Raw genomic sequence first — 21,879 nt, forward strand, 5'->3', positions numbered from 1 at the left:
GAAATTCCACAATCCTGGATACCCAATTCCAAACCATAGTTGGAAAAAATGTACTTCAACATACACTACTTTATCTTACTTCATTCACTTAACACCCTCCGGCCAATATAGTGAGAGGAAAATTATGAGATTCCAGTTAGCAAGTATAGCCTTAGTTAGCTAATAACTGTAGGCCTAAGAAAACAGGCTACACAGTGATGGGCTTGTATAAAGAAAAACAGACCTGAGTCCTCATAAAAGTAACTTTAACGGCTCACACGGGCTGGCTAATCTCTAGATAACGTTACCTTATGAGTATTCCGTTTCCCCTATAATTGTAACAAGAACCCCTGTCAGGCTAAAACAATGTATATATTTTTACATCAAAACTTACGACTTTAATATCACTGACGTTTTTTAGCATAAGTTAATGGGAATTTAACATGGCGAAAATTAGCATCACGTCTAGCACAGACTGGGTTTGACAAAGCTATAGCTAGCTAATAACCCGGCTAGTATGGTGACACTAACGGTTGTTAGTTGTGAGGATGCCGTGATGTCCCACTCAATTAAATCTCTGGTCGGCAGCTAATGTCTAATAATGTAATGGCTGCTGCTATCCTAATGTTACAGGATGATAGAAACCGTCTTAACAGTTTGCTAGCTAGCCAGCTATAGGCTATCACCAGTTGATAATTTGCCACAATGTAAAGACAAGTGATGTTAGTTTAGGTAACGTTAGCTAGCACCAACCTAGCTGGTTTTCATGTGGCTAATGCCTAACGTTAGCTACTTAGTTTACCAGTAGCTAGCTAACCTAGCTAACGCTAACGTTACTTACAGTTGCGGAGCAAAAGCTCCTGATATCCCTCATCCTCTTCGGAGGGGGAGGCGATCGCCTGGCGGAGGCATAAAAAATACTGGGATGGCAAATTCACTGTGGAGGAAAGGGGTAGGCGGTCTAATGTAACTCTGAACATAATGCAAAGTAATTAGTTAATTCACTCAAAATGGTACCAATTATGTCCTTCCAAACTATGGGAAGGCCATCTAAATGATCTAATATAACTGCACACCAAAGATAATGCGAACAAGATTGCTTAAAAGTTGGTAGGGACAATTTGGGCCTCCCAAAATGTTGGTAGGGACATGTCCCGACCGTCCATACGCAAACCTACGCCCTTGTATTAAGCTATTTGATTCAGCTCCCTAGGGAAGTCATTACTAATGACCTTTGAACTATTAAAGCAGCTCTGTGGTTTGGGCCAACGGTGACTGAATAACAGACACTTTAATAAAAACATGTTAAACATGAGCCTGAATACTAATTACAGCGTGTGTGATAAGAGAGAGAGGGAGTGAGAGCGCACATATTCAGCATGGGGGGTAGAATGATCGATCAAATTGGACAGAGAAGAGGACACAGTTTTGAGCGTTTACATCCACTCCCAAAATGCGCTTGTAAGGTGATTAAGTACAGGGGTACCCTGTTCAATGGGTAAATTAACCATAATCAGCTACAGTAGTTTGACATTGCCACATGGTATTGAGCACATTGTTTTGTTTTTTGATGGTCACCTCCTGTAGCAATACCACCAGTAAGATCAGGATTGTTCCTTAGGTTACATAGCCTACTGTTCGCTACAGTTAGTGGACAGCTACATCTGGAGTTTAGTCTTTGGCTCTGCAATGAATGAAAAATAAATGAGTATTATTCAGTGATCATCAACAGATGGGTTGCCATTTATCAGTTCACCCTCAAAGATACCTTTGGATGTAAAGGCAACTACTTTAGTATTAATGAAAAATAAAATGACTCACAATAATCTGATTCAGTTTTCACATACTGTAGGCCTGCATTTTATTTAGGTGCAGCAAATCCAGAATAATAAGCAGTGGCACTGGGACTGATACTGTGCAATGGATGAAACTACTGTACGCAACTAGGACTTATTACATTTACATCAAAAAGTGGGAATATTTGTTGTGTAGGCTTCTTTTGTCTTTCTATTTCATTTGATTTGATATAGCCTACTGCTCCCCACATACTGTAGCCTACTGCTACATACTACTCCCTACATACTGCCTACCCTACGACTATCCAGATGCATCTTTGATGTATTTCATGCCTTTTAACTTTCTCAGAGAGATAATGCATGTCTGTGATACCTGTAGTTATCTATGCAGTGTCCATGCAGCCATCAGGATGGAACAGAATGCAGGGTTGCACAGAACACTGCTCGTACTGTATATGGACTAGAGGGACTGGTTTTCCTCCCTCCCCATGTACAGACTGCTATGAAAATCATGGGGAGGAAGGAACACCAGGGAACACTTTCTGACCCATCTCATATTCTACATGCTGAATTTGAGCTTTTGCCCTCAGGCAGACGGTATAAAGCATCCAATTAGAAATTCATCCGTTTCAAATATTCATTTGTGCCGACCTCAATCAGAATTTTTAATGGTTTTAAGTGAGATTGTAGGGGTTGTGCAATGGGTCAAGGTGTTTTTTTCACTGGGGTACATGCAATACGGGTTATGTGCAATATATGTGCATTATGTGGTATGTGCAATATGTGTTTTCTGTTTCTGTATAGAGGTGATCTATGTATGCACATTAGTGAGTCCAAGACAAATTACCCTAAGGGGACAGTAAAGTATATTGTATCGTAACACTGGACATGTTTGCCATTTTTTTTAGGTTTTTCCTAGATTTTGTGGAGGTTTTCCGCGGTATAGGAAATGGCTACATTGACAGTGAATAAAAAAATGCTCTGAACGATTGATTCATTATTACCATGGATCGGTATTGGGATTGATCAAGGGCGAATGTGAAATAGCAGCCACGAACTCAGCGGGTTATCCGAGATGCGGTAGCAGCGGCCAAAGCTCCTGCTGGCGGGGAGGGAAGCTTTTCAACTCGCCTGTCACTGGCTCCCTGGAGGAATTTAGCCTGGCTGCAATAACGTTATCGCGAACGGAATGATTGGAGTACTTCACATTACTGCGCTTTCTTCCACTAGCATAATACTCCACAATACTGCGCTTAGTAAGATTGGAGTACTCCACATTACTGCGCTTACTTCCACTAGCATAGTACTCCACATTACTGCGCTTAGTAAGATTGGAGTACTTCACATTACTGCGCTTACTTCCACTAGCATAATACTCCACATTACTGCGCTTAGTAAGATTGGAGTACTCCACATTACTGTGCTTACTTCCACTAGCATAGTACTCCACATTACTGTGCTTACTTCCACTAGCATAGTACTCCACATTACTGCGCTTAGTAAGATTGGAGTACTTCACATTACTGTGCTTACTTCCACTAACATAGTACTCCACATTACTGCGCTTACTTCCACTAGCATAATCCAAGAGCATAATCGCATAATCAGAGTATGGTGTTTAAAAATTCTGTTTTACAATCCCATTTTGGGTGTGCATGTAAATGTGGCCACTGATGAGTCAACTCTCATTGACGTGCCACACACAACCCACATCAGTGTGTGTGTGTGAGAGAGAGAGAGAGAGAGAGAGAGAAGCATAGATACAGAGATATGGAGAAAGGGAGAGAGCGCTCAGAAGAGAGAGAGAAAGAGAGCGAGCACTCAGAAGAGACAGACAGTGAGCCAGAGAGCATCCAGGAGAGTGCATCTCAGTGCACTGAATCCTGAAAGGACATGAGTGAGAAAAAAGACAGAATGAGTGAGGGAGTCGCAGAGTCATAAATCCATCTCAAGAAGCTAAAGGATACAGAAATCAAGCATTTAGAAGGAGAAAGGAATTAGAAGGTAAGGCAAATCCCTGTGTAGAGATCCAACTCTAAAATGTGTATTTTCATGTGTCCTGTGTATGTGGAAAAATTATTTTGCATTACTGCTATTGCAATGTTTGCCACATGTGGCATTTGTAACCACATGCTCATGCATATTAACATCAAACTATCCATGCACTCTCTTACCTGAAACAATACATTGTGTTTAGCTTTAATGTACTATCCTCCCTATCTCTATTCTGTGACAGAAAATGGCAGGAAATACAATACTTCACATACAATATGCATATTCTATTTGTTTTATTGGTATTAACTTATTGTATTTACATAGTACCTTTCCAGACACTTAAAGTCCAATGCAGGTGCAGAGCAGATGATATATAAAATGAGACATTAAGTTTAAATACCCTTTTTGAAATATGATATAATTTTCTCTGAGGCATGTAAACAGTCTGGGATCTCTGAGCTGTTACGGTCCTAATGGTTATCATTGCGTTGAGAGCACTGTCTCACCTCCAATTAGTCAAGCTCTAGGGTATGATTGAGTCATTTCAATTAGATTACTTCAGGGCTCCGACTCAAATCAGCAGTTCCTCTGTGAATGCAACTCTTACTCTACTGTGATGTTGTAATGCAGTACAATTTAAAGGTGATATGATGGTTAAAAAAGAAGATTTGTCTACATAAAAATGTTATCTACAGCATTTATATTAGGTCTGTTAACGCGTTAAAGCTCATAATTAATCTGTAAACTTTAACACGTTAAAAATAATTAATGTTATTTAAGAAGGTTCTTTATCGGGAAACCCGGCCATTATCTGTCAGTGGCTGTCAGTGGTGGTTTGATGGGCTTTTCAATGACAATGTTGGCTAGTAAACTTACTAAAAAGTAATACATTAAATTGATTAAAGGCAGCGTTCAGAATTATTTTCTATATGGTTCTATATGCACAATGCCCATGTATTATTCTATGAATAGTTCCAAAATGACGATTCTACCAACAGTCCTCCAGCCTCCAGCAACCCATTTTTTTACTGGCTAATCTGCCCGAACCTGTAGAGCCCCCATAGGGGAAGATGAATATCAGTAAACATTATCAAATTGGATAATGTTCCAATGCTCCATTCTCTACACTGGCTCCATGTAGCTGCTTGCATCCAGTTTAAAACTCTGGTACTAGCCTACAGGCAGAGCCGGCCACCCTAAAAGCAAAGTAAGCGGCAGCTTAGAGCCCCGCCCCCTCCCCGTGGCCCCAGCTCGCTTGCTTTCACTTTCAGTTACTCCTCGAACTCACCAGTCCCAGAAACTGCTGCGCCTCACTTCAGCTCCCATGTTAACGAATGCTGCTGTTCTCACCGGCAGTGTGCGGACGGGCCGCGGGCGTGAATCGATTTTTCCGCTCGGGGCGGAATTTTCCACGAGTCCGCATGCGCAATCTAGAAATACATTGGGGATTTTTACAATATATTCATCATATCACAACATATATAATGTTTTTTAACCTACTATTATTATATAATCAAAGCACCAATATCATCTCCACATGCTTGCATCCTACCATCCAATCAGACGTCACCACAAGCTGTCAACCAATCCTCTCTCGCCTCCCAGACTTCAGTAGCTAATTACTCTCACCCAGAAGACATGAATGACATCAGACTGATAATTGAAGTTGAAAAACGAAGAGTTATATGATCTAACTACTGAGTTTTACAGAAACAACACAGCGATAAAGCACGCTATCGGCTGTGCGCTCTGAACCAGCATCTGGTGGGTTCGGTTCCGCTCAAATCCGCCCGCGCAAACAGCGTCTGTTGTGCTTGCGTGACTGATGAGTTTGAGGTGCTAGAGACCGCACTGTGAGCCAGCATGTCCAAAAGGATTTATCTGAGCGGCGCTGAAAAAAAGGAAATCGAGGACGGCAAGAGGGAAGCACTAGGTAATGTTCAGTGGTCTGTATTTCTACCAGATTATGGACATTTAGGATTTAGCGACACAAGTGTGTCTTTTAGAGATACATTTGTTAACCGAAATATAATAGAATTAGATTTAAAAAAATAATTATAAAAAGACTTAAACAATTAGTCACCTTCATTCATTTGCGCAATCCCTATTGTTTATACTGCGTTCCTTTTGTATGGGAGCTCCGGATTTGGCGCCTATACACCTAATACGTAGCCTCGTCTGACATCCGCAGTCTTTAATATTAAAGTAATTTAACTTATGCTATTCAATGATCAGGGGTGCACGGCACATTTCCACTAAAGTGTGCTCATATTAATTAATGTAGCCTAATCATTTGGTTTGTGAAAGTCAAGACGTGACGGAAATCTGTGCAACAATGGGCTATAGATTCCAAGAGGCGCGCTCGATTTCACAATCTAATTGCCGAGTTGAACTCCAAATGAGGCAGACCATTAAATTATTGCCCTCTCTGACATCCGCGGTCTTTATGTGAAATCTAGTTTTAGCCTACTGAAACATTACAGGCTATAGGCTAGCCTACTCTTCTTCAATTAAACAAAATAAATCACATTGATATCTTTGCTAAGTAATAAGCTGTAAGGACAGGCTGAGCTGTTTTGCAGTGTGTGACAGCCCTGCGCAACGCGTGCAAATTGGCTGCCGCTGAGTGGTTGGGAAACATCAAGAATAGTCATGCATCTTATTGCATAGTTTGAGAAACATCCTCAATTTTTCTAACTAGCACTTGAAGAAACTTGGGAATCCTGTTTTTAGACTAGTCGTGTAATCGGTTACAAAACCACCATCTAGTCGTCAGTGAAAATAGTCGCTGCGCACATCCCTAGCTCCTAGCATTAGCTAAGCTAGCTAGCTTGCTGCTAGCTAATTGTTTTCTTGTTAATTTTGTTTACATTTGAATGACTGAATGGTCTAGGATTTGAAGTACAGCAGGCTGGTTTGTTTTTGCACTACAGTTCATTGGACAGTTGCACATTGTTGTTGCACAGTTCATTGCATGGCCGTTGGCCAATTATGTTTATTGTTTACTTGTTTTACACTACTCTTACTGCATAGTTCATTGCATGGCCATTGGCCAATCTAAGTGGTTTTGCACTTGATTTGTGCGCTGTATGTTGTTTTGCAGTTCATCCATACTTTATCTTGATAGATAATGTGGAAAAATAAATATAAACATCAAACTACAATCTTTTGTAGAATGCTTTATCTTTCTATTACATCAAAAGTAGATGTTTTAATACTGCAGGTTTGGAGCCTCCTAGTGGACAAACAGTTAATGTCAATTTAAAAGTGCTCAGTGCCAATGTTACTGTCTGTTGGAAGTGAAAAACGACTTAAAGGGAGAGCAGGTGGTGAGAAAAGGAGAAAATACGAATGACATCACAATAGTGTAATCCTAATGTTAATTTAAAATGAGATATTCCTCTAAATCTGGCTAAAAAACATCCAAATATATTTAAAAAAAATTCTGTGCGGCGTCCAAGGGGCCCCAAATCAATATCCTGCTTAGGGCCTCTAGATGGACAGGGACGGCCCTGCCTACAGAGAAATGAAAGGAACAGCTCCCTCCTACCACCAGGTCATGGTCAAACCCTTCACCCCCTCCCGACCACTATGCTCTGCTACATTGGTTGCCCCGTCACTCCGAAGCCACTGCAGTCTATTTACATGGTCACGGCTCTTTCCTGTGCTGGCCCCACAGTGTTGGAATGAAGTGCCCACTGATGTAAGGATAGCAGTCGCTGCCCATCTTTCGCTGCAAGCTCAAAACCCTGAGCCGTTTCGTCAGTGAGAAAAGGGTGAATCCTCCTGATGTTGTAGAGCAGGAATCTGCAAGAGCAAGTAACATGATGTGATACTGTATGTGCATGAGAGAAAATGACAGTTGGTCATCCAGGGTCACACCCAGGTTTCTTGCAGTCTGAGTAGGCTGTTGGTGATGGGCAGGTCAAGATTCGGGCAGCCCTTCCCCGGGAGGGACAGCAGTCCAGTTTGAGCTTGAGGTGTTGTGTCGCCATCTACTTTGAGATGTCAGCCAAGTACGCAGGTATGCATGCCTCCACTTGTGTGTCAGAGGGAAAATGACAGGGCCAGCTCTGACTTGCTCTATGATACTGTAATCAGTTCTATTGACCCCAAAACAGATTTTCAGAGCAGTATCCAGCTGGGAAGAGCAGACTTGAAGCTCATTGTTTCATTTGAGTCATATGAAAACCCCAAAACAGCCCCAAAACATTTCATCATGATTAATTGTTTGTAAATACAGTAGACCAGTGTGATATACAATTTATTGTGATAGAAAGCAATGTTATGGCATTTTGCTGTGATTAGGAAAACATTTGATTCAAGATTATTTTATTCATCACGTAATGTACGGTGTAGTCACAGTGAAATGTTTCTACTGGTTCCAAGATTAGGCTACAGGTAAACTATAATATTAAACTATAATATTCAACACTTTTTTAGGGCCACTCGTGTTATATTGTAAATCCAGAGTTTCTGGTTACGGTAGGTTTTGATGGTCTGCTTGGCTACATTCTTCTCTGTAGCCTTAATGATTATTTCAATTACTTCCTGTGAGTGTGTTTATATCCGTATTGTCTTTTAGCATTTGTTCAGCAGTTGTGTTAGTGAACCTACACCATAGTGTGTCATGCAGTGCAGCTCGTATGCTGTTCTCAGATTGTTTCATCTAACAGTGTACCTCCTTTGTTACTGGACGCTCTTTCTGCAGTTTATTTAGGTTGGACGGCCAAAGAAGGACGGTGGAGTGAACACTGTTCCCTATGGTTGCCACGGACTCTGCTCTGTATGCCCCCTTGCACGGAGTATAACAGTGGTGCAGCGTTCTTGATCTTCGCGTGGCACAGTCTATGTGTTGATGAAAGTTGAGCAGCACTTTCTTGAGGTGCACCTGGTTAAAATCGCCAGCATTAAGGTCGCTAGATTGGTAGCTGTTCAATGGTTTGTGGAGCACTAAGAGGCGGGACGACGTTGCCTTTCGTGGAATATACACTGAATGTACACTGAATGTACACTGAATATACACTGAATAAACACTGCCACGATTATAACAGAGGTAAACTCACGTGGGAGAAAGTGCAACATTTTGTTTGTAGGTTAATAGCAGAATTAGGCCTTTAACACAATTGTGGTCTTTCATCCTAATCACAGTTAATAAAATACATTTAAAATCTAGATCACTGTAAACTCAAGTGTGTAGCATAATGAACACAACGCTGTTTTCATGTCTCTGTTAATATCAGTTAGGTCGGCAGATAGAGACACACTGTTCCAGCAGTTTGCCAGGCGCCCTCAAAGATCCCTCATGGTGGTGGGTGTCACTCCATTAAAATAAAAAATTAGCTATACTGCCACCACACGTTGGGTGAAAAAATAGAAGAGTGACATCTGTTACATTTCTGAAGTTTGTGCACTTTACATATTGACTAAAATGTGTTTTAGTAAAACACAAAGCATAACTGAAGATTATAAACTTAAGCTGATCAACTGAAATTGATTTTCAGAGGAATAGATGAAAGGGCCATGAATTTGAATACGGTATGAGGCAGGGGTGATCTTTTTTTTCTTTTTTTTTCTTTTTTTATTATTGTATCGAAGCAGTACAGAAGACAGATACATATAGACAGGACATCTATATTTATGAGGCATGCTTTGTTCCTCAGAACCATGCTTGGTCTGCAAACTAAAGGCGTACCGTATCATCAGTATCATTTATCATCTGGACCTCAAGGCCTTTGCCACAAGACTGAGCACACCGACCAGGTCCATGTTAAATGTGGCCCGGTTTGCAGCCTCCTGTGCTCTCGTTTCTGCCTCCTCCTTCAGTTTGAGGTCCCTCCTATGCAGCTCTCGTACTTTCTCTCCATCCTGTTGTCAGACGATGCCATGTATTCAAGAAACTCTTTCTTGTCAGGTTGTTTTTCTCTCGCCTGTAACACACAAGAAATAGACAATGTATGCTATTGTATCGAAACATTAAGACGTGCTTTGTTTTGGTTAAGGTGCTGCATAATCCTGTAATGTGTTCAGGATTTTCAACAAACAGTATGTTTGTCTACACTTGTAGTATACTTTGGTTGCAGAATTAAAAAAGTTGCTGACAGTTAAAAAAAAAAAAAAAGCAGTCTCGTGTGAACATGGCCTAACTGAGCATGAGCTACTGTAGTTGACTCATGCTTGTAGTGAGACACTTTCCCACACTGTCTGTCCCCGTAGGCAAGCGAAAATGTGTTTGCTGCCGTAGAAGCAGAAAAGCTACTCGCTGCCCGAACCGAGGATACAACATTCAGACAGGACAACGTTCGATCAACGATTCTAGTTGAACGCCAAGTTCCTGCATTACCAGTGGGGCCAGTGGTTGTCACGTCTGCTAGTTTGACAGTAGGGGAAGACACCGCGGCTTGAACCAGACACATGAAAGTTTTTCCGACGGGACCGAAGCTCTGAGCAGCCCGGGGGGTATTCCAGAAAGCAGGTTTAGGGAAAATCCTGAGTTTGCTAATATAATTCCTCCTCATCTTATACTGTTGGCCACTTTGTTGGTCTCACCTCCGACATGCACTAGGTAGTCGTGGCTGTTTTGCCCACTGAGCTGATCTCTTCGCTGCAAGTGACTACCGGCCTTACTTCTCCCCACTCAATGTGGCGGCGAGAGAGAGAGAAAATGTCCTGAAATGGCGAGACCTGCGATAGTCACGTCTGCTTTTTCCGCAGGGGAAGACTCCGAGGCTCGAGCCAAACCCATCAAAGTTTGTGCCGTACTGGCAACACCTGCGGTCGTCACATCTGCAAAGAGCCCCTCTTTTAGTCGGCTTGGCCCCGTCGTATTCACAATCATCCCCCCCCCCTTTCTCTGTGCAAAGGAGCTACAACTTCACTTTGTCGCATGCTAGAGAACTGAGGCACAACAGGAGATGCGGACTGTACATTCCCACCAATAGGCACAGGACAATCAAAATAACATTTCTCTGTAATTGTATTACCACCCAACCCAGAAACATGCTCACCACCGCTCTTAGAAGAGCATGGTGGGACAGGCAAAACACAGTCACGCATCTCCTCGCACTGTCAGTAGGTGCGTCTTTTCTTACCCCAAGCCAGAGGAGGAGCGGCTGGTGCGCTCGCTGAGAGAGAGAGAGAGCGAGAGAGAGAGAGAGAAGCAGAAAGAATTGCCCTCTCTTTATTATGATTAGAATCGGAAAGGACACGATAGACATTAAGGGTGATAGCTTTCTCTCTCGCAGCGGAGAGTAAAAGAACTAGGTTGTCCGGAATCTCTCTTTCCAGAGTCTATTAGCACTTTGAGATTGTTTCACACTGAAAAGTTTCACACTGAGTCTCTTGCTCTCTCCACAGTTGGATAGAGATAGATGGTCATGGCTGGCCAAATATTCTTGGTCAACTGCGAGAACGATAACATCCGACTTGGCCTCATCTGTCTGTCTTTTGCACCTCTAATGGCAAGGCCTGGGGAACAGACCAACAAGGCATCAGAGCTGCGAAGACAGACACAGATGAGGCTAGGTCGGATGTTATTGTTCCAGGAGATGATTGAGAGTAGTTGGCCAGCCATGGCCATCTATCTCCATCCAACTATGGAGAGAGTGAGAGACTCAGTGTGAAACCTTTCAGTGTGAAACAATCTCAAAGTGCTAATAGACTAGGTATAGGAGTTACAGCGGCCGGCAGGGGATCGCAAGGACCCCGGTTTGACCCCAGCTCCTGGCAATGACGAAGTGTCCTTGGGGGAAGAAGAGCGGAGCACAGAGGACATTTCATCAGCGATTCTAAACGCATGTGTGTGTGTTCCCATGTGTCGCCCAGTTCACGTGAAAAGAGTGTGTGACGAATAAAGATTTACTGTAAGATGCGTAACTCTATGCCATTTTGTGTTCATTGAAGCACAGCAGCAAAGCGTCTGGGCAGTAAGCAGCTGGTGATTGAAGTTTATCTGTTCTTAGCCCACAGTGCCCTGCCTCTATCTGAGGCCCTCTCATTTTTGAAATTATTTTCTACAAATTGCTGTGCAAATTAGTGGAATAATCACAAATGTTTGTTCCACTAAAAGATCATTGGAACTGAATGTCACACAAAAGTACCTCAAACTAATCAAATCATTTCCACTAAAAGATCATTGGAAATGAATATCACACAAAAGTACCTGAAACTAATAAAATCCTTTCAAACATTTACATAATGTAATCCTGTAAATTGTTAGGGACGGTGAAGAGCATCATTTTGTTCAGAATCAGAATGTTGTTGACAAAGTCTACACAGCAGTAACAAAAAGACAACACCTTTGCTCAAAGGCATATGCTTTAGCAGAAGTGAAACTTACTTTGTTACTACCATACGTTTCTACATGTAGACGTTGTCTTTTGTGTCCCAGCAGCGCAGCATGATGCCAAGGTACAACTGCTCCTACGCCATGCTGGATAACACCACAGGGGGTTGCCCACAGGAAGTGAGGTGTGGCAACTTGACCTTTGACATGAGCAGCGATGTGGATCCAGAAGACGTGTGCCTGACTCAGGAGGAGTATCTGGAGAAGTACCTGGGCCCTCGTCGCTCCGCGGCCTTCCTCCCCATCTGTCTCACCTACTTGCTCATATTCCTAGTGGGCGCTGTGGGAAACATTCTCACCTGTACAGTCATCATGCGCAACAAGGTAATGTGGACCCCAACCAACTACTACTTGTTCAGCCTGGCAGTGTCGGACCTGCTGGTGCTGCTGCTAGGCATGCCTCTGGAGCTCTACGAGATGTGGCAGAACTACCCCTTCCTGTTTGGCGAGGGCGGCTGCTACTTCAAGACCCTCCTGTTTGAGATGGTCTGCTTCGCCTCCATCCTCAACGTCACAGCGCTGAGCGTGGAGCGCTACATCGCCGTGGTGCACCCGCTGCGTGCCAAGTATGTGGTGACGCGCACGCACGCCAAACGGGTCATTCTGACGGTGTGGGGCGTGTCAGTCCTGTCTGCAATCCCCAACACCAGTCTTCACGGCATTGTCACTCTGGCAGCCCGCTCCGGGCCCGCCAACGCTGTGATCTCAGAGTCGGCTATCTGCTTGCCGGTGAAACCCATGTGGATATACAACATGACCATTCAGGTGACCACGCTGCTGTTCTTCATGGTGCCTATGCTGACCATCAGTGCACTCTACCTGCTGATCGGCCTCCAGCTGAAGCGGGAAAAGATGCTTCAGGCACTGGAGGCAAAGTCAGGCTCAGGGCACGATAGCTACTGTAATGTTCGCAGCCAGCAGCAGAAACTGCGACGTCGACAAGTCACCAAGATGTTGTGTGAGTATCGCGCCTCCACCTCCCTGCTCTCCCTTCTCCTGACATCCTCCCATTGGTTTATGAATGTGCCTTCTTGAGAGCAGAGATGTGTACGGAACTCTCTTCCCATTGGAATGTTGAGATTAAAGGGCCTATCCAGGGGGTCTGTACGCCCTAGGATGCAATTGAAATATGTAGGATCTGTAAGTCAAATTTTGTGGAAGTGGAAGAGAAATATGTCCAGGGAACTACTCTGGATTGCTTGTTTACTCCCAGTGTCTGGGAATAAACTGATTATGCCACTAAGCTTTCTGCTCCTAAATCTGTTTACATAAAAACTTACCTTTAAGGCTAGAACTGATTAATCCATGGACAGCGAGGCATGAAGGTTATACAGTATGAATAAATTATTCTTAAGAGGAAAAATATTCTGTAGGGTGTGTAATAGGCGAGGCTATTTATAATCTGGAAATGAAATGAGACAAATGCTTGAATACATGATGATTTGGAGCTACAACATTATTACACACTTCAATGAGTGTAATGCACAAATTGTTGAGGAACGGGTGAAGATATTGAAGAAATAACTTATGACATGGTGAATAATCCATGGTGCTGTAGTCAACCATCATGAAATAGCATACCCCAAAGTGATTTTACGGCCTTTATCTGGTGAAACGTGGCTAAGAAACGTTTTGTGAGAACGTTAACATTTTAATGAACTGTGCGAAAAAAGCAGTTCCTAAAACTCTTGCCATTGCTAGGCAACAGAGACTTCCAACGTGGGTGCCGGACAGCTTCCCTTTACTGCACCAGCATAAAAAGAGAAGGATATCAGGGACTAATATACATCCATATGTATAGGAACTGTGCAGTATAGAATTGCATACAGTAAATCCATTCCAAGGGAACCTTCATAAATATTGATCACAGAACCCTAAAAGTAACGCACTTGGCCCAGTCAGTAATATTAGAAGTGAAAACAAAAATCTGCTAATTCACTCGTACTTTTACATTCACAATCCATGCAGACCTTTTTAGTTATTGCAAGCCTTGAATAATTTTTCTAACATTTCGATCAATGTCATTCATGCTCCTGCAAAGTCCCCTCCCAACTCATTGGATGCTATACATTTTCCAATCAATCGCTCAAATGTACAGAAACCCAGCATAGCTACAGGTATTTCTGCACAGACAACTACAAATAACATGTCAACAATTTTGTTATACTGTGACAACCTTGGTCCGTTATTGCCACAGACAAAATGACTATCTTCATCTTGCAAATGAATTCAGTGAAATTACTATTCAATGACTGAGCTTATTAGACCTGGAAGGCCACAACAATGTCCCTATGACAATCAATGCAATGTCTCCCTCTCCCTCCTCCCACAGTTGTTCTGGTGGTGGTGTTCGGGATCTGCTGGGCCCCGTTCCACACTGACAGACTCATGTGGAGTTTCATCGACCTTGAGAACAGTGGCCACCTGGAGATCTTCCAGTACGTCCACATCATCTCCGGGGTCTTCTTCTACCTTAGCTCTGCAGTCAACCCCATTCTCTACAACCTCTTGTCCACTCGCTTCAGGGAGATGTTCAAGGAGGTCATGTGTCCCAGACCGCATCACAGGCCTCCAAGGAAGCACTCGCTCAGTGTTACCCGGGTGACACTCCGTAGGATCTTCAGTGATGCCCCACCCAGCAATGGCACTGCTGTGGTTGAGGGGGAGGTTTGTGATAACTACAGAAATAGGGAGGACGAGACGACGTTTGCATGATAGAATGCCTGAGACGGAGTCAAATCAAATCTTGAGTGAGTGATTGAGAAAAGCTCTGAGGTGGTGAAAAGCTATTGAGGAGGTGATGGACTATGGCCTGGCTATTAGATATTTCGATAAGGCATGTACTTGTTTTACGCTACGTTCACACTGCAGATGTTGTCAACACGTTTGCACGTTGCTTGTCATTGTCTGCCGTGTGAACGTAGCCTTACACTTGTTTCTCTTAGCCAGGTGCTTCACAAGGCAGAATCATAAAAAAAGGCCTTTTCCACTCTTTAAGAAGTCCAAAGTTAGTCCTGCTGTTAGGGAGTAGATCCCTTAATTTGAGTATCAGTATCACCAGGGGGATGATACATTACAGTGTTTGGGCATCTACAAGTCCAATCTTTGACTGTAGAAGTGGGCATTCCTTCAAAATAATAATAATAATAATAATAATAACTTAAATTTATATGGCGCCTTTCATGAAACCCAAGGTCACTTTACATCAGAGCAATAAACAGACAAGAGACAACAAAGTCATGGTGAAAAGACAGATAGGAGAACTGAGGCCCTCAAAGCTCTATCCAAGATCCCATGTCTGTCTTTTTCAATGATCTGACAAACCTACCTGACGAGTTTGCTCTTGAATAATACTTTGGATTATGATTTATTCGAACAAGTTTATGATCTCTCATACTGGCATTTATCTTACAATTATAACTGTTAAAGGAGGGTAAGGATACTGTTGTGGAACATTTTACACAGAAAAAATATGTAGCCTTGTTTTTCGGTTACATAGACTAGTTTAATGTTACCACTGTCAGTGAGGAAAGTTTTCCAAGCAAAACAATTAAGTGTCGGTCAAAAGTCATAAAAAAGGTACAGTTTGACCATAACACTCTTTTATATTGTATTGAGTGTATACTGTATTGAGATAATTTAGCCAGTGTAAGCATATTATTTAAATGTCTTTTAACCGATCATTGAACAATTTTAAGATACAAAGAGAAAAGGCCATCTGGTAGTGTTTGTGTTAACCCAACACCCATGTTATCCACCACAGGAGGATGTGATCACTCAATCAACCCCCAAACCCAAATCTGTCCCACTGTATCTGGACTGTGTTCTAAGTCCATCCCCCCAACTCACCTAAAGTCTTTCACCCTTAAAGGGTGGCTGTAGCTCAGGAGGTAGAGCGGGTCGTTCAATGATCGAAGGGTCAGTGGTTCGAATCCTAGCTCCGACTGTCCACATGTCGAAGTGTCCTTGAGCAAGACACCTAACCCCAAATTGCTCCCAATGAGCAGGTTAGCGCCTTGCATGGCAGCTGCCGCCATTGGTGTGTGAATGGGTGAATGAGAGGCCATTGTAAAGCGCTTTGAGTGGAAAAGCGCTAGGTGGAAAAGCGCTAGGCCTATATAAGTGCAGTCCATTTACCATTTAATGCTTGTGCATGCTACTCTTGTTCTGTTGTTAGTAGCTACCGGCCTGGTGCTTGTGTGATGGACTGCGCCATTTATCTCATACTTGTTGTGATTCTATGTACAGTAAGTGGTGAGTGTGCTGGTAATGTTTGGATGTACTGCTGTTTTTTTAACTTATGACCTTTCCTTTTGAGGTCCTTTCCCGTAAGAGGCTTCCCCTTTTGCCGCCCGCCATTGTAAATAAGAAGTTTTTCTTAATGACTTGCTTGATTAAATAAAGGTTAAATCAAAAATATACATGTAAAAAACACACTACACCTTGCCTCACCACCTTGAACCTACACCTTGCCTCACCCTGCACCCAGGGTTGTCGGCTCGAATCCCAGCTCCTCCTGTCCACATGTCGAAGTGTCCTTAAGGCACTAAATCACAAATTACTCCCAATGAGCAGGCTAGATTGTTACATGGCAGCTGTCACCATTGGTGTGTGTATGTGTGTGTGAATGGGTGAATGAGAGGCCATTGTAAAGCGCTTTGGATAAAAGTGCTATATAAGTGCAGTTCATTTACCATTTACCCTGCATTATGCAACCTAGAACCCTACACCCTGCACCTTGCCTCACCACCTAGAACCCTACACCCTGCACCTTGCCTCACCACCTAGAACCCTACAGCACATCCATCATCAGAAAATCGCTGATTGCCAGAAACAGAAATCATTGTTTGGCTGCTCTGCTGAAACATCTTGATGTAATCATTACATTACAGTAATTTAACAGATACTTGGTTCCAAACCAACTTACAATAATTGAATTTAATGTAGTTAGTCTGTGTACTACTACTCGCCAGAAGTGAATCTAAACAAGTAACTAACAGCATAATCTAGTACTAAAGCCAAAATGCAAGAGTAGCTAAATATAATAATAATCATAATCATAATAAAACTATATTTGTATATCACCTTTCATACAAATAAAGCAGCCCAAAGTGCTTTACAACAGATAATTGACATGCATGGAGTGCTTCACATAAAAATAGACATAAAACAAGGGCACAGTAAACATGTTGTCCCCCACCCATGATGCATGTTCCTTTGAGGCAATGATGGAGTGAAAATGTGGAATTTCTTTTTGAATGAGTGTTACATTAACAAATGAGAATCCTGACATGTAAAACCAGGATTAAACAAGCCAGGAAGCTGTTAACGTCTGTGGATTTGAAAAGTAGAAGTGTCCCAGAGTAGAACAGACTATACTTTTACTGAAACACATAGCATGGTTTCAGTGTTCAAACAAGGCCATGCACCTGTATGGTCAAAAGTCCTATAATGAATGTTGAAATACAGACATATCTAGTGCTACTAAACATCTCAAGCTCTACTCTCTGTGTATGTAGAAAGTACATGGATTCCCAAGTAAACTTGTCTGAGACTATACTGAGACACCAAGCATAGTTTTTGATGTAAAAATCTGAATGTACTTGTCAATGGAAAAATGCATTGGAAAGGCACCCCTTTTGTGGTTGGTTCTGGTACTACGGGGGGACTGACTGACTCACTCACTGACGGACGGACGATGTGACACCGGCTGTCGCCAGGTGGGGGACAATGAATAAAAAGCATGAATAAGATGGAAAATAAAATACAATAATGAAGATAAAATAAGAAATCAAGCATTATATATCATTTTTAAAAAGCTTACAAATACAATATCACAAAGCACCAAAATCTCCAAAATTTGTAGTTTCTGCATATGTTCCCACAGTTTATGCAATAATACAATTGGCATAGATAGAAAGATAGATAGATAGATAGATAGATAGATAGATAGATAGTACCTGCATACATTCAGTCTGTATAAAAAAAAAATATATATACATATATATTGTGGCAGCCCAAACGCACCACAGCCGGTCCTGACCGGCCACCTCCAGGAGTGCATGGTTCTCCAGCACCCGGGCCAGTGACGGGAGGCCCCACAGGGCCAGGTGGTGGGAGGGAGGTACTACAGGGCCAGATGGTGGGAGGGAGGTACAGTAGGACCCCACTTATCAGAACCCAACGGGACCGAAGGTCGTTCGTATCTCTGAAATGTCCGGATGACTGAAACTTATGTTAAAATGCACCAAATTCAATAAGTGGTATACTTGTTTCATATAGACTCATAATAGACCGATAAATACCCTTAATTACTTGTGAAAATGCATCAAAATTGCAATCAAATAGCCAACTAAACTCATATAGCCTAGCCTATCATAGGCCTACAGTAGCCTATAATAAAATAACCGAATTTCCACTTGAGTGCGTGCTTTGATCAAATACAGTACTTTATTCTCAAATGAGGTGTACGCTGCATCGATAGGCTACTGTATTCGCAGAACAAAATGGTATAGCCTAAAAACAACCCAACATTAGAACAATTAGAGAAAATGATAATCAATAAATAAATAAATGAAATGACAGACAAGTTGTCGTGTCTTAGGCTATTGTAGCCTAAAAGAAAGTCTCTAAAACAACCGATGTAGGCTAACGTGGCCTAGGCTGTAGGCTATTATTTAACAAATACAGTAGGTCTAGTAGGCTAATCTACATGCTTACAACACGTCTGTGTTCCTGAAGTCCATTAACTGGGAACGAAAAATGACTCGATGCTCCTCTGCTTCAGGTTGCTGACACGCTTTCTGGCTACCAAGGCGCAGCTCTCGCGCAGCAGACTCGTTTGCGTTTTGCGCTCAACATTAAAGTAACAAAGAAATGAAACGTGACAGTAGGCTACAGCCTACAGGCAACATGTAGGTCTACATACAGTTCTGTTTTTATTCACAGTAGGATACAGTAGGCTACTGTAATGAAAATCCCACCAGTAACCAGATAGCAGGCTGAAAAAAACAAAAAACGTTTTTTAAGCCTGTCCGGTAGACCGGTAGGTTCGGATCTCTGAAGTTCGGATGAGTGGGGTCCTACTGTACTACAGGGCCAGGTGGTGGGAGGGAGGTACTACAGGGCCAGGTGGTGGGAGGGAGGCCCCACAGGGCCAGGTGGTGGGAGGGAGGTACTACAGGGCGAAGTGGTGGGAGGGAGGTACTACAGGGCCAGGTGGTGGGAGGGAGGCCCCACAGGGCCAGGTGGTGGGAGGGAGGTACTACAGGGCCAGGTGGTGGGAGGGAGGTACTACAGGGCGAAGTGGTGGGAGGGAGGCCCCACAGGGCCAGGTGGTGGGAGGGAGGTACTACAGGGCCAGGTGGTGGGAGGGAGGTACTACAGGGCGAAGTGGTGGGAGGGAGGCCCCACAGGGCCAGGTGGTGGGAGGGAGGCCCCACAGGGCCAGGTGGTGGGAGGGAGGTACTACAGGGCGAAGTGGTGGGAGGGAGGCCCCACAGGGCCAGGTGGTGGGAGGGAGGCCCCACAGGGCCAGGTGGTGGGAGGGAGGTACTACAGGCTACGCCCACTTAGCTGCACCACATCAGCCAATCAGTCCACCAAGCCTGCAGTCAGCCCCGCCGCAGGTGCCCTGCATCACACTTGCAGTGGGAGGACAAAAGGGAGCGCAGGAGAGGTGCTCGAGAGAACAGTAGTAGAGCTAACCGGAGCCCGCAGAGAGCCCTCCGCCGGAGCTGGAGCCACCAGAGAAACGCCGCAGAGACCCAGCTTCCCTTGGCCTGGAGCCCTTTTCCTTTGCCCTTTTTTTCGCCCATCCATTGACAGGGGACTTTTCTGTTAGACCATTGACCTGAGTTTCATTAAACCGCCCGTTGGGTGAACCTGCTGTACGGCCTCCTCGTCTCTCCACAAGGTGTCTCTGTTGCCTGTGCGCGTTCTGGGTTACCACAGTATATATATATATATATATATATATATATATATATATATATATATATATATATATATATATACAAGGATATAAGTCTAGGAGTATGCATACATACATACATACAGCATACATACATACATACATACATACATACATACATACATACATACATACATGCATGCATACATACATACATACATACATACATACATGCATACATACATACATACATACATACGTACATCGTCTGAACCGCTCCGTATTGCCCCTGGGTGGGATGAGCCTGTGGCTGAAGGTGCTCCACATCTGCCACAGCTAATCATAGAGGGGATGGGAGGGGTTGACTAGGATAGACTCGTTTGTCCAGTTGTTGCCCCACAACAGAGCCGGCCCTCCTCACCAGCTTGTTCAGCTTGTTTGACTCCCCAGACTTGATTAAGAGGAAGGATCCTGGTAGTACTTCTTGAAGAGGTGAGTTTTAAGCCTGCAGAGTGACGGGGCAACCAATCGCCCAGAGGTAGCAGAGCGTAGTGGTTGGGGGGAGTGTAGGGCTTGACCATGGCCTGGAAGTAGGAGGGAACTGTTCCTTTCATTGCCCTGTAGGTTAGTAGTACCAGAGTTTTAAACTGGATGCGAGCTGCTACAGGGAGCCAGTGTAATGAACAGAGAAGGGAAGCCAAAACCTGTTGTTAAACTTGATACATTACTGTCTTGTGTCTTGTGTAAATGTGCTAAATGGTTCTGTGAAGCTGCATTTGAGGAATATTGCACATCCCATATTGGTTGTTGTTACAGCTAACATTTGTTTTTGGGAGTTTGACAACCCATTGTAAACAGTGATGTTTTCGGTGTGAGGACAAAAATAATGATACAAATATTTTTCTTTTTAAATTTGGTTTCAAATCAAATTGTGTCCATTCAATGTAATTCCAAGCAAATTCAAACAATGCTAATGCATAACTGACTCAACACAACGTGTCGTGAATTGTCCACCAGACGGAGTTTGCCAACTAGTACTACCTACAATGCAATATGTACACTTTGCTACTTCTCATACAGAAATTGCCTTTTTGAGATGACAACAATGTGTTGAATGTATTATGAATATATAAATTCTTGATACATCTGAAATTAATAATTGGAGGATTCACACGTAAAACATTTAAAAGTTAGAACTCAGCTGTAATAAAGCATGAGCACTGGCTGATTTCTCTGGCCAACTATACGGCACTATTTAAATAGTAATGTTACAAGATTCCTGTGCTTTAATCTAGCTGTCAACTACAACTGTGAAATATCTGTGCTTATATCTGCACAGATAGAGTTAGAATTGAAGATGGTGATGCTGTACTCTTAATACACAACTGAATTAAACTGGTTGTTCAACATCTTACCAGATAGACGATGCCTTTCTTTCCCACTATGGTGAATGAACTCTTGCTCAGCCAGGAATGCCAATGTGCTCCGTGCACAACACCTGTTTACATAAACATGTTGTTTTGATCATTTGAAAGCTATTTTTGAAGTGGAATATACTTCCTATTTTTTGTTGACTGAGTGTCAATATCACCTTTAACATTCAAATAGTATTCCTGTAAATATACTGTATAGGCTATATAAAAGTAAACCAGACAGATTCTTTGTGTACATACAGTATATGAGACGCATAGTACAGTAGCTTAATGGTTATTGTGGTTTTCGTCATGCAATAAATGTAACTGATTCCTCTATTGAACTGATTATTTCTATTTTTATTCTCAGCTTCTGTAATGGACATATCCATTATTCCAATTTGACTCATTAGTCTGACTCACTGGATGTACAGGTAGGTT

At 42.9% G+C, this 21,879-nt stretch overlaps 1 protein-coding gene across 1 annotated transcript; it reads left to right on the forward strand.

Moving 5' to 3' along the window:
* Positions 1-7,775: 7,775 nt before the first annotated feature.
* On the forward strand, positions 7,776-21,061 carry nmur1a (neuromedin U receptor 1a; the record flags this gene model as incomplete). Its single annotated transcript, XM_084436123.1, has 7 exons — positions 7,776-7,794; positions 8,618-8,697; positions 9,987-10,070; positions 12,160-13,072; positions 14,447-14,781; positions 19,211-19,792; positions 21,044-21,061. The coding sequence occupies 7 exons, from the start codon at positions 7,776-7,778 to the stop codon at positions 21,059-21,061; spliced, it is 2,031 nt and encodes a 676-aa protein (XP_084292249.1).
* Between the last annotated feature and the right edge of the window lie 818 nt (positions 21,062-21,879).

The sequence above is a fragment of the Borostomias antarcticus genome (genome assembly GCF_949987555.1).
Source record: "Borostomias antarcticus genome assembly, chromosome: 3".
In the NCBI taxonomy this organism is placed as follows: Eukaryota; Metazoa; Chordata; class Actinopteri; order Stomiiformes; family Stomiidae; genus Borostomias; species Borostomias antarcticus.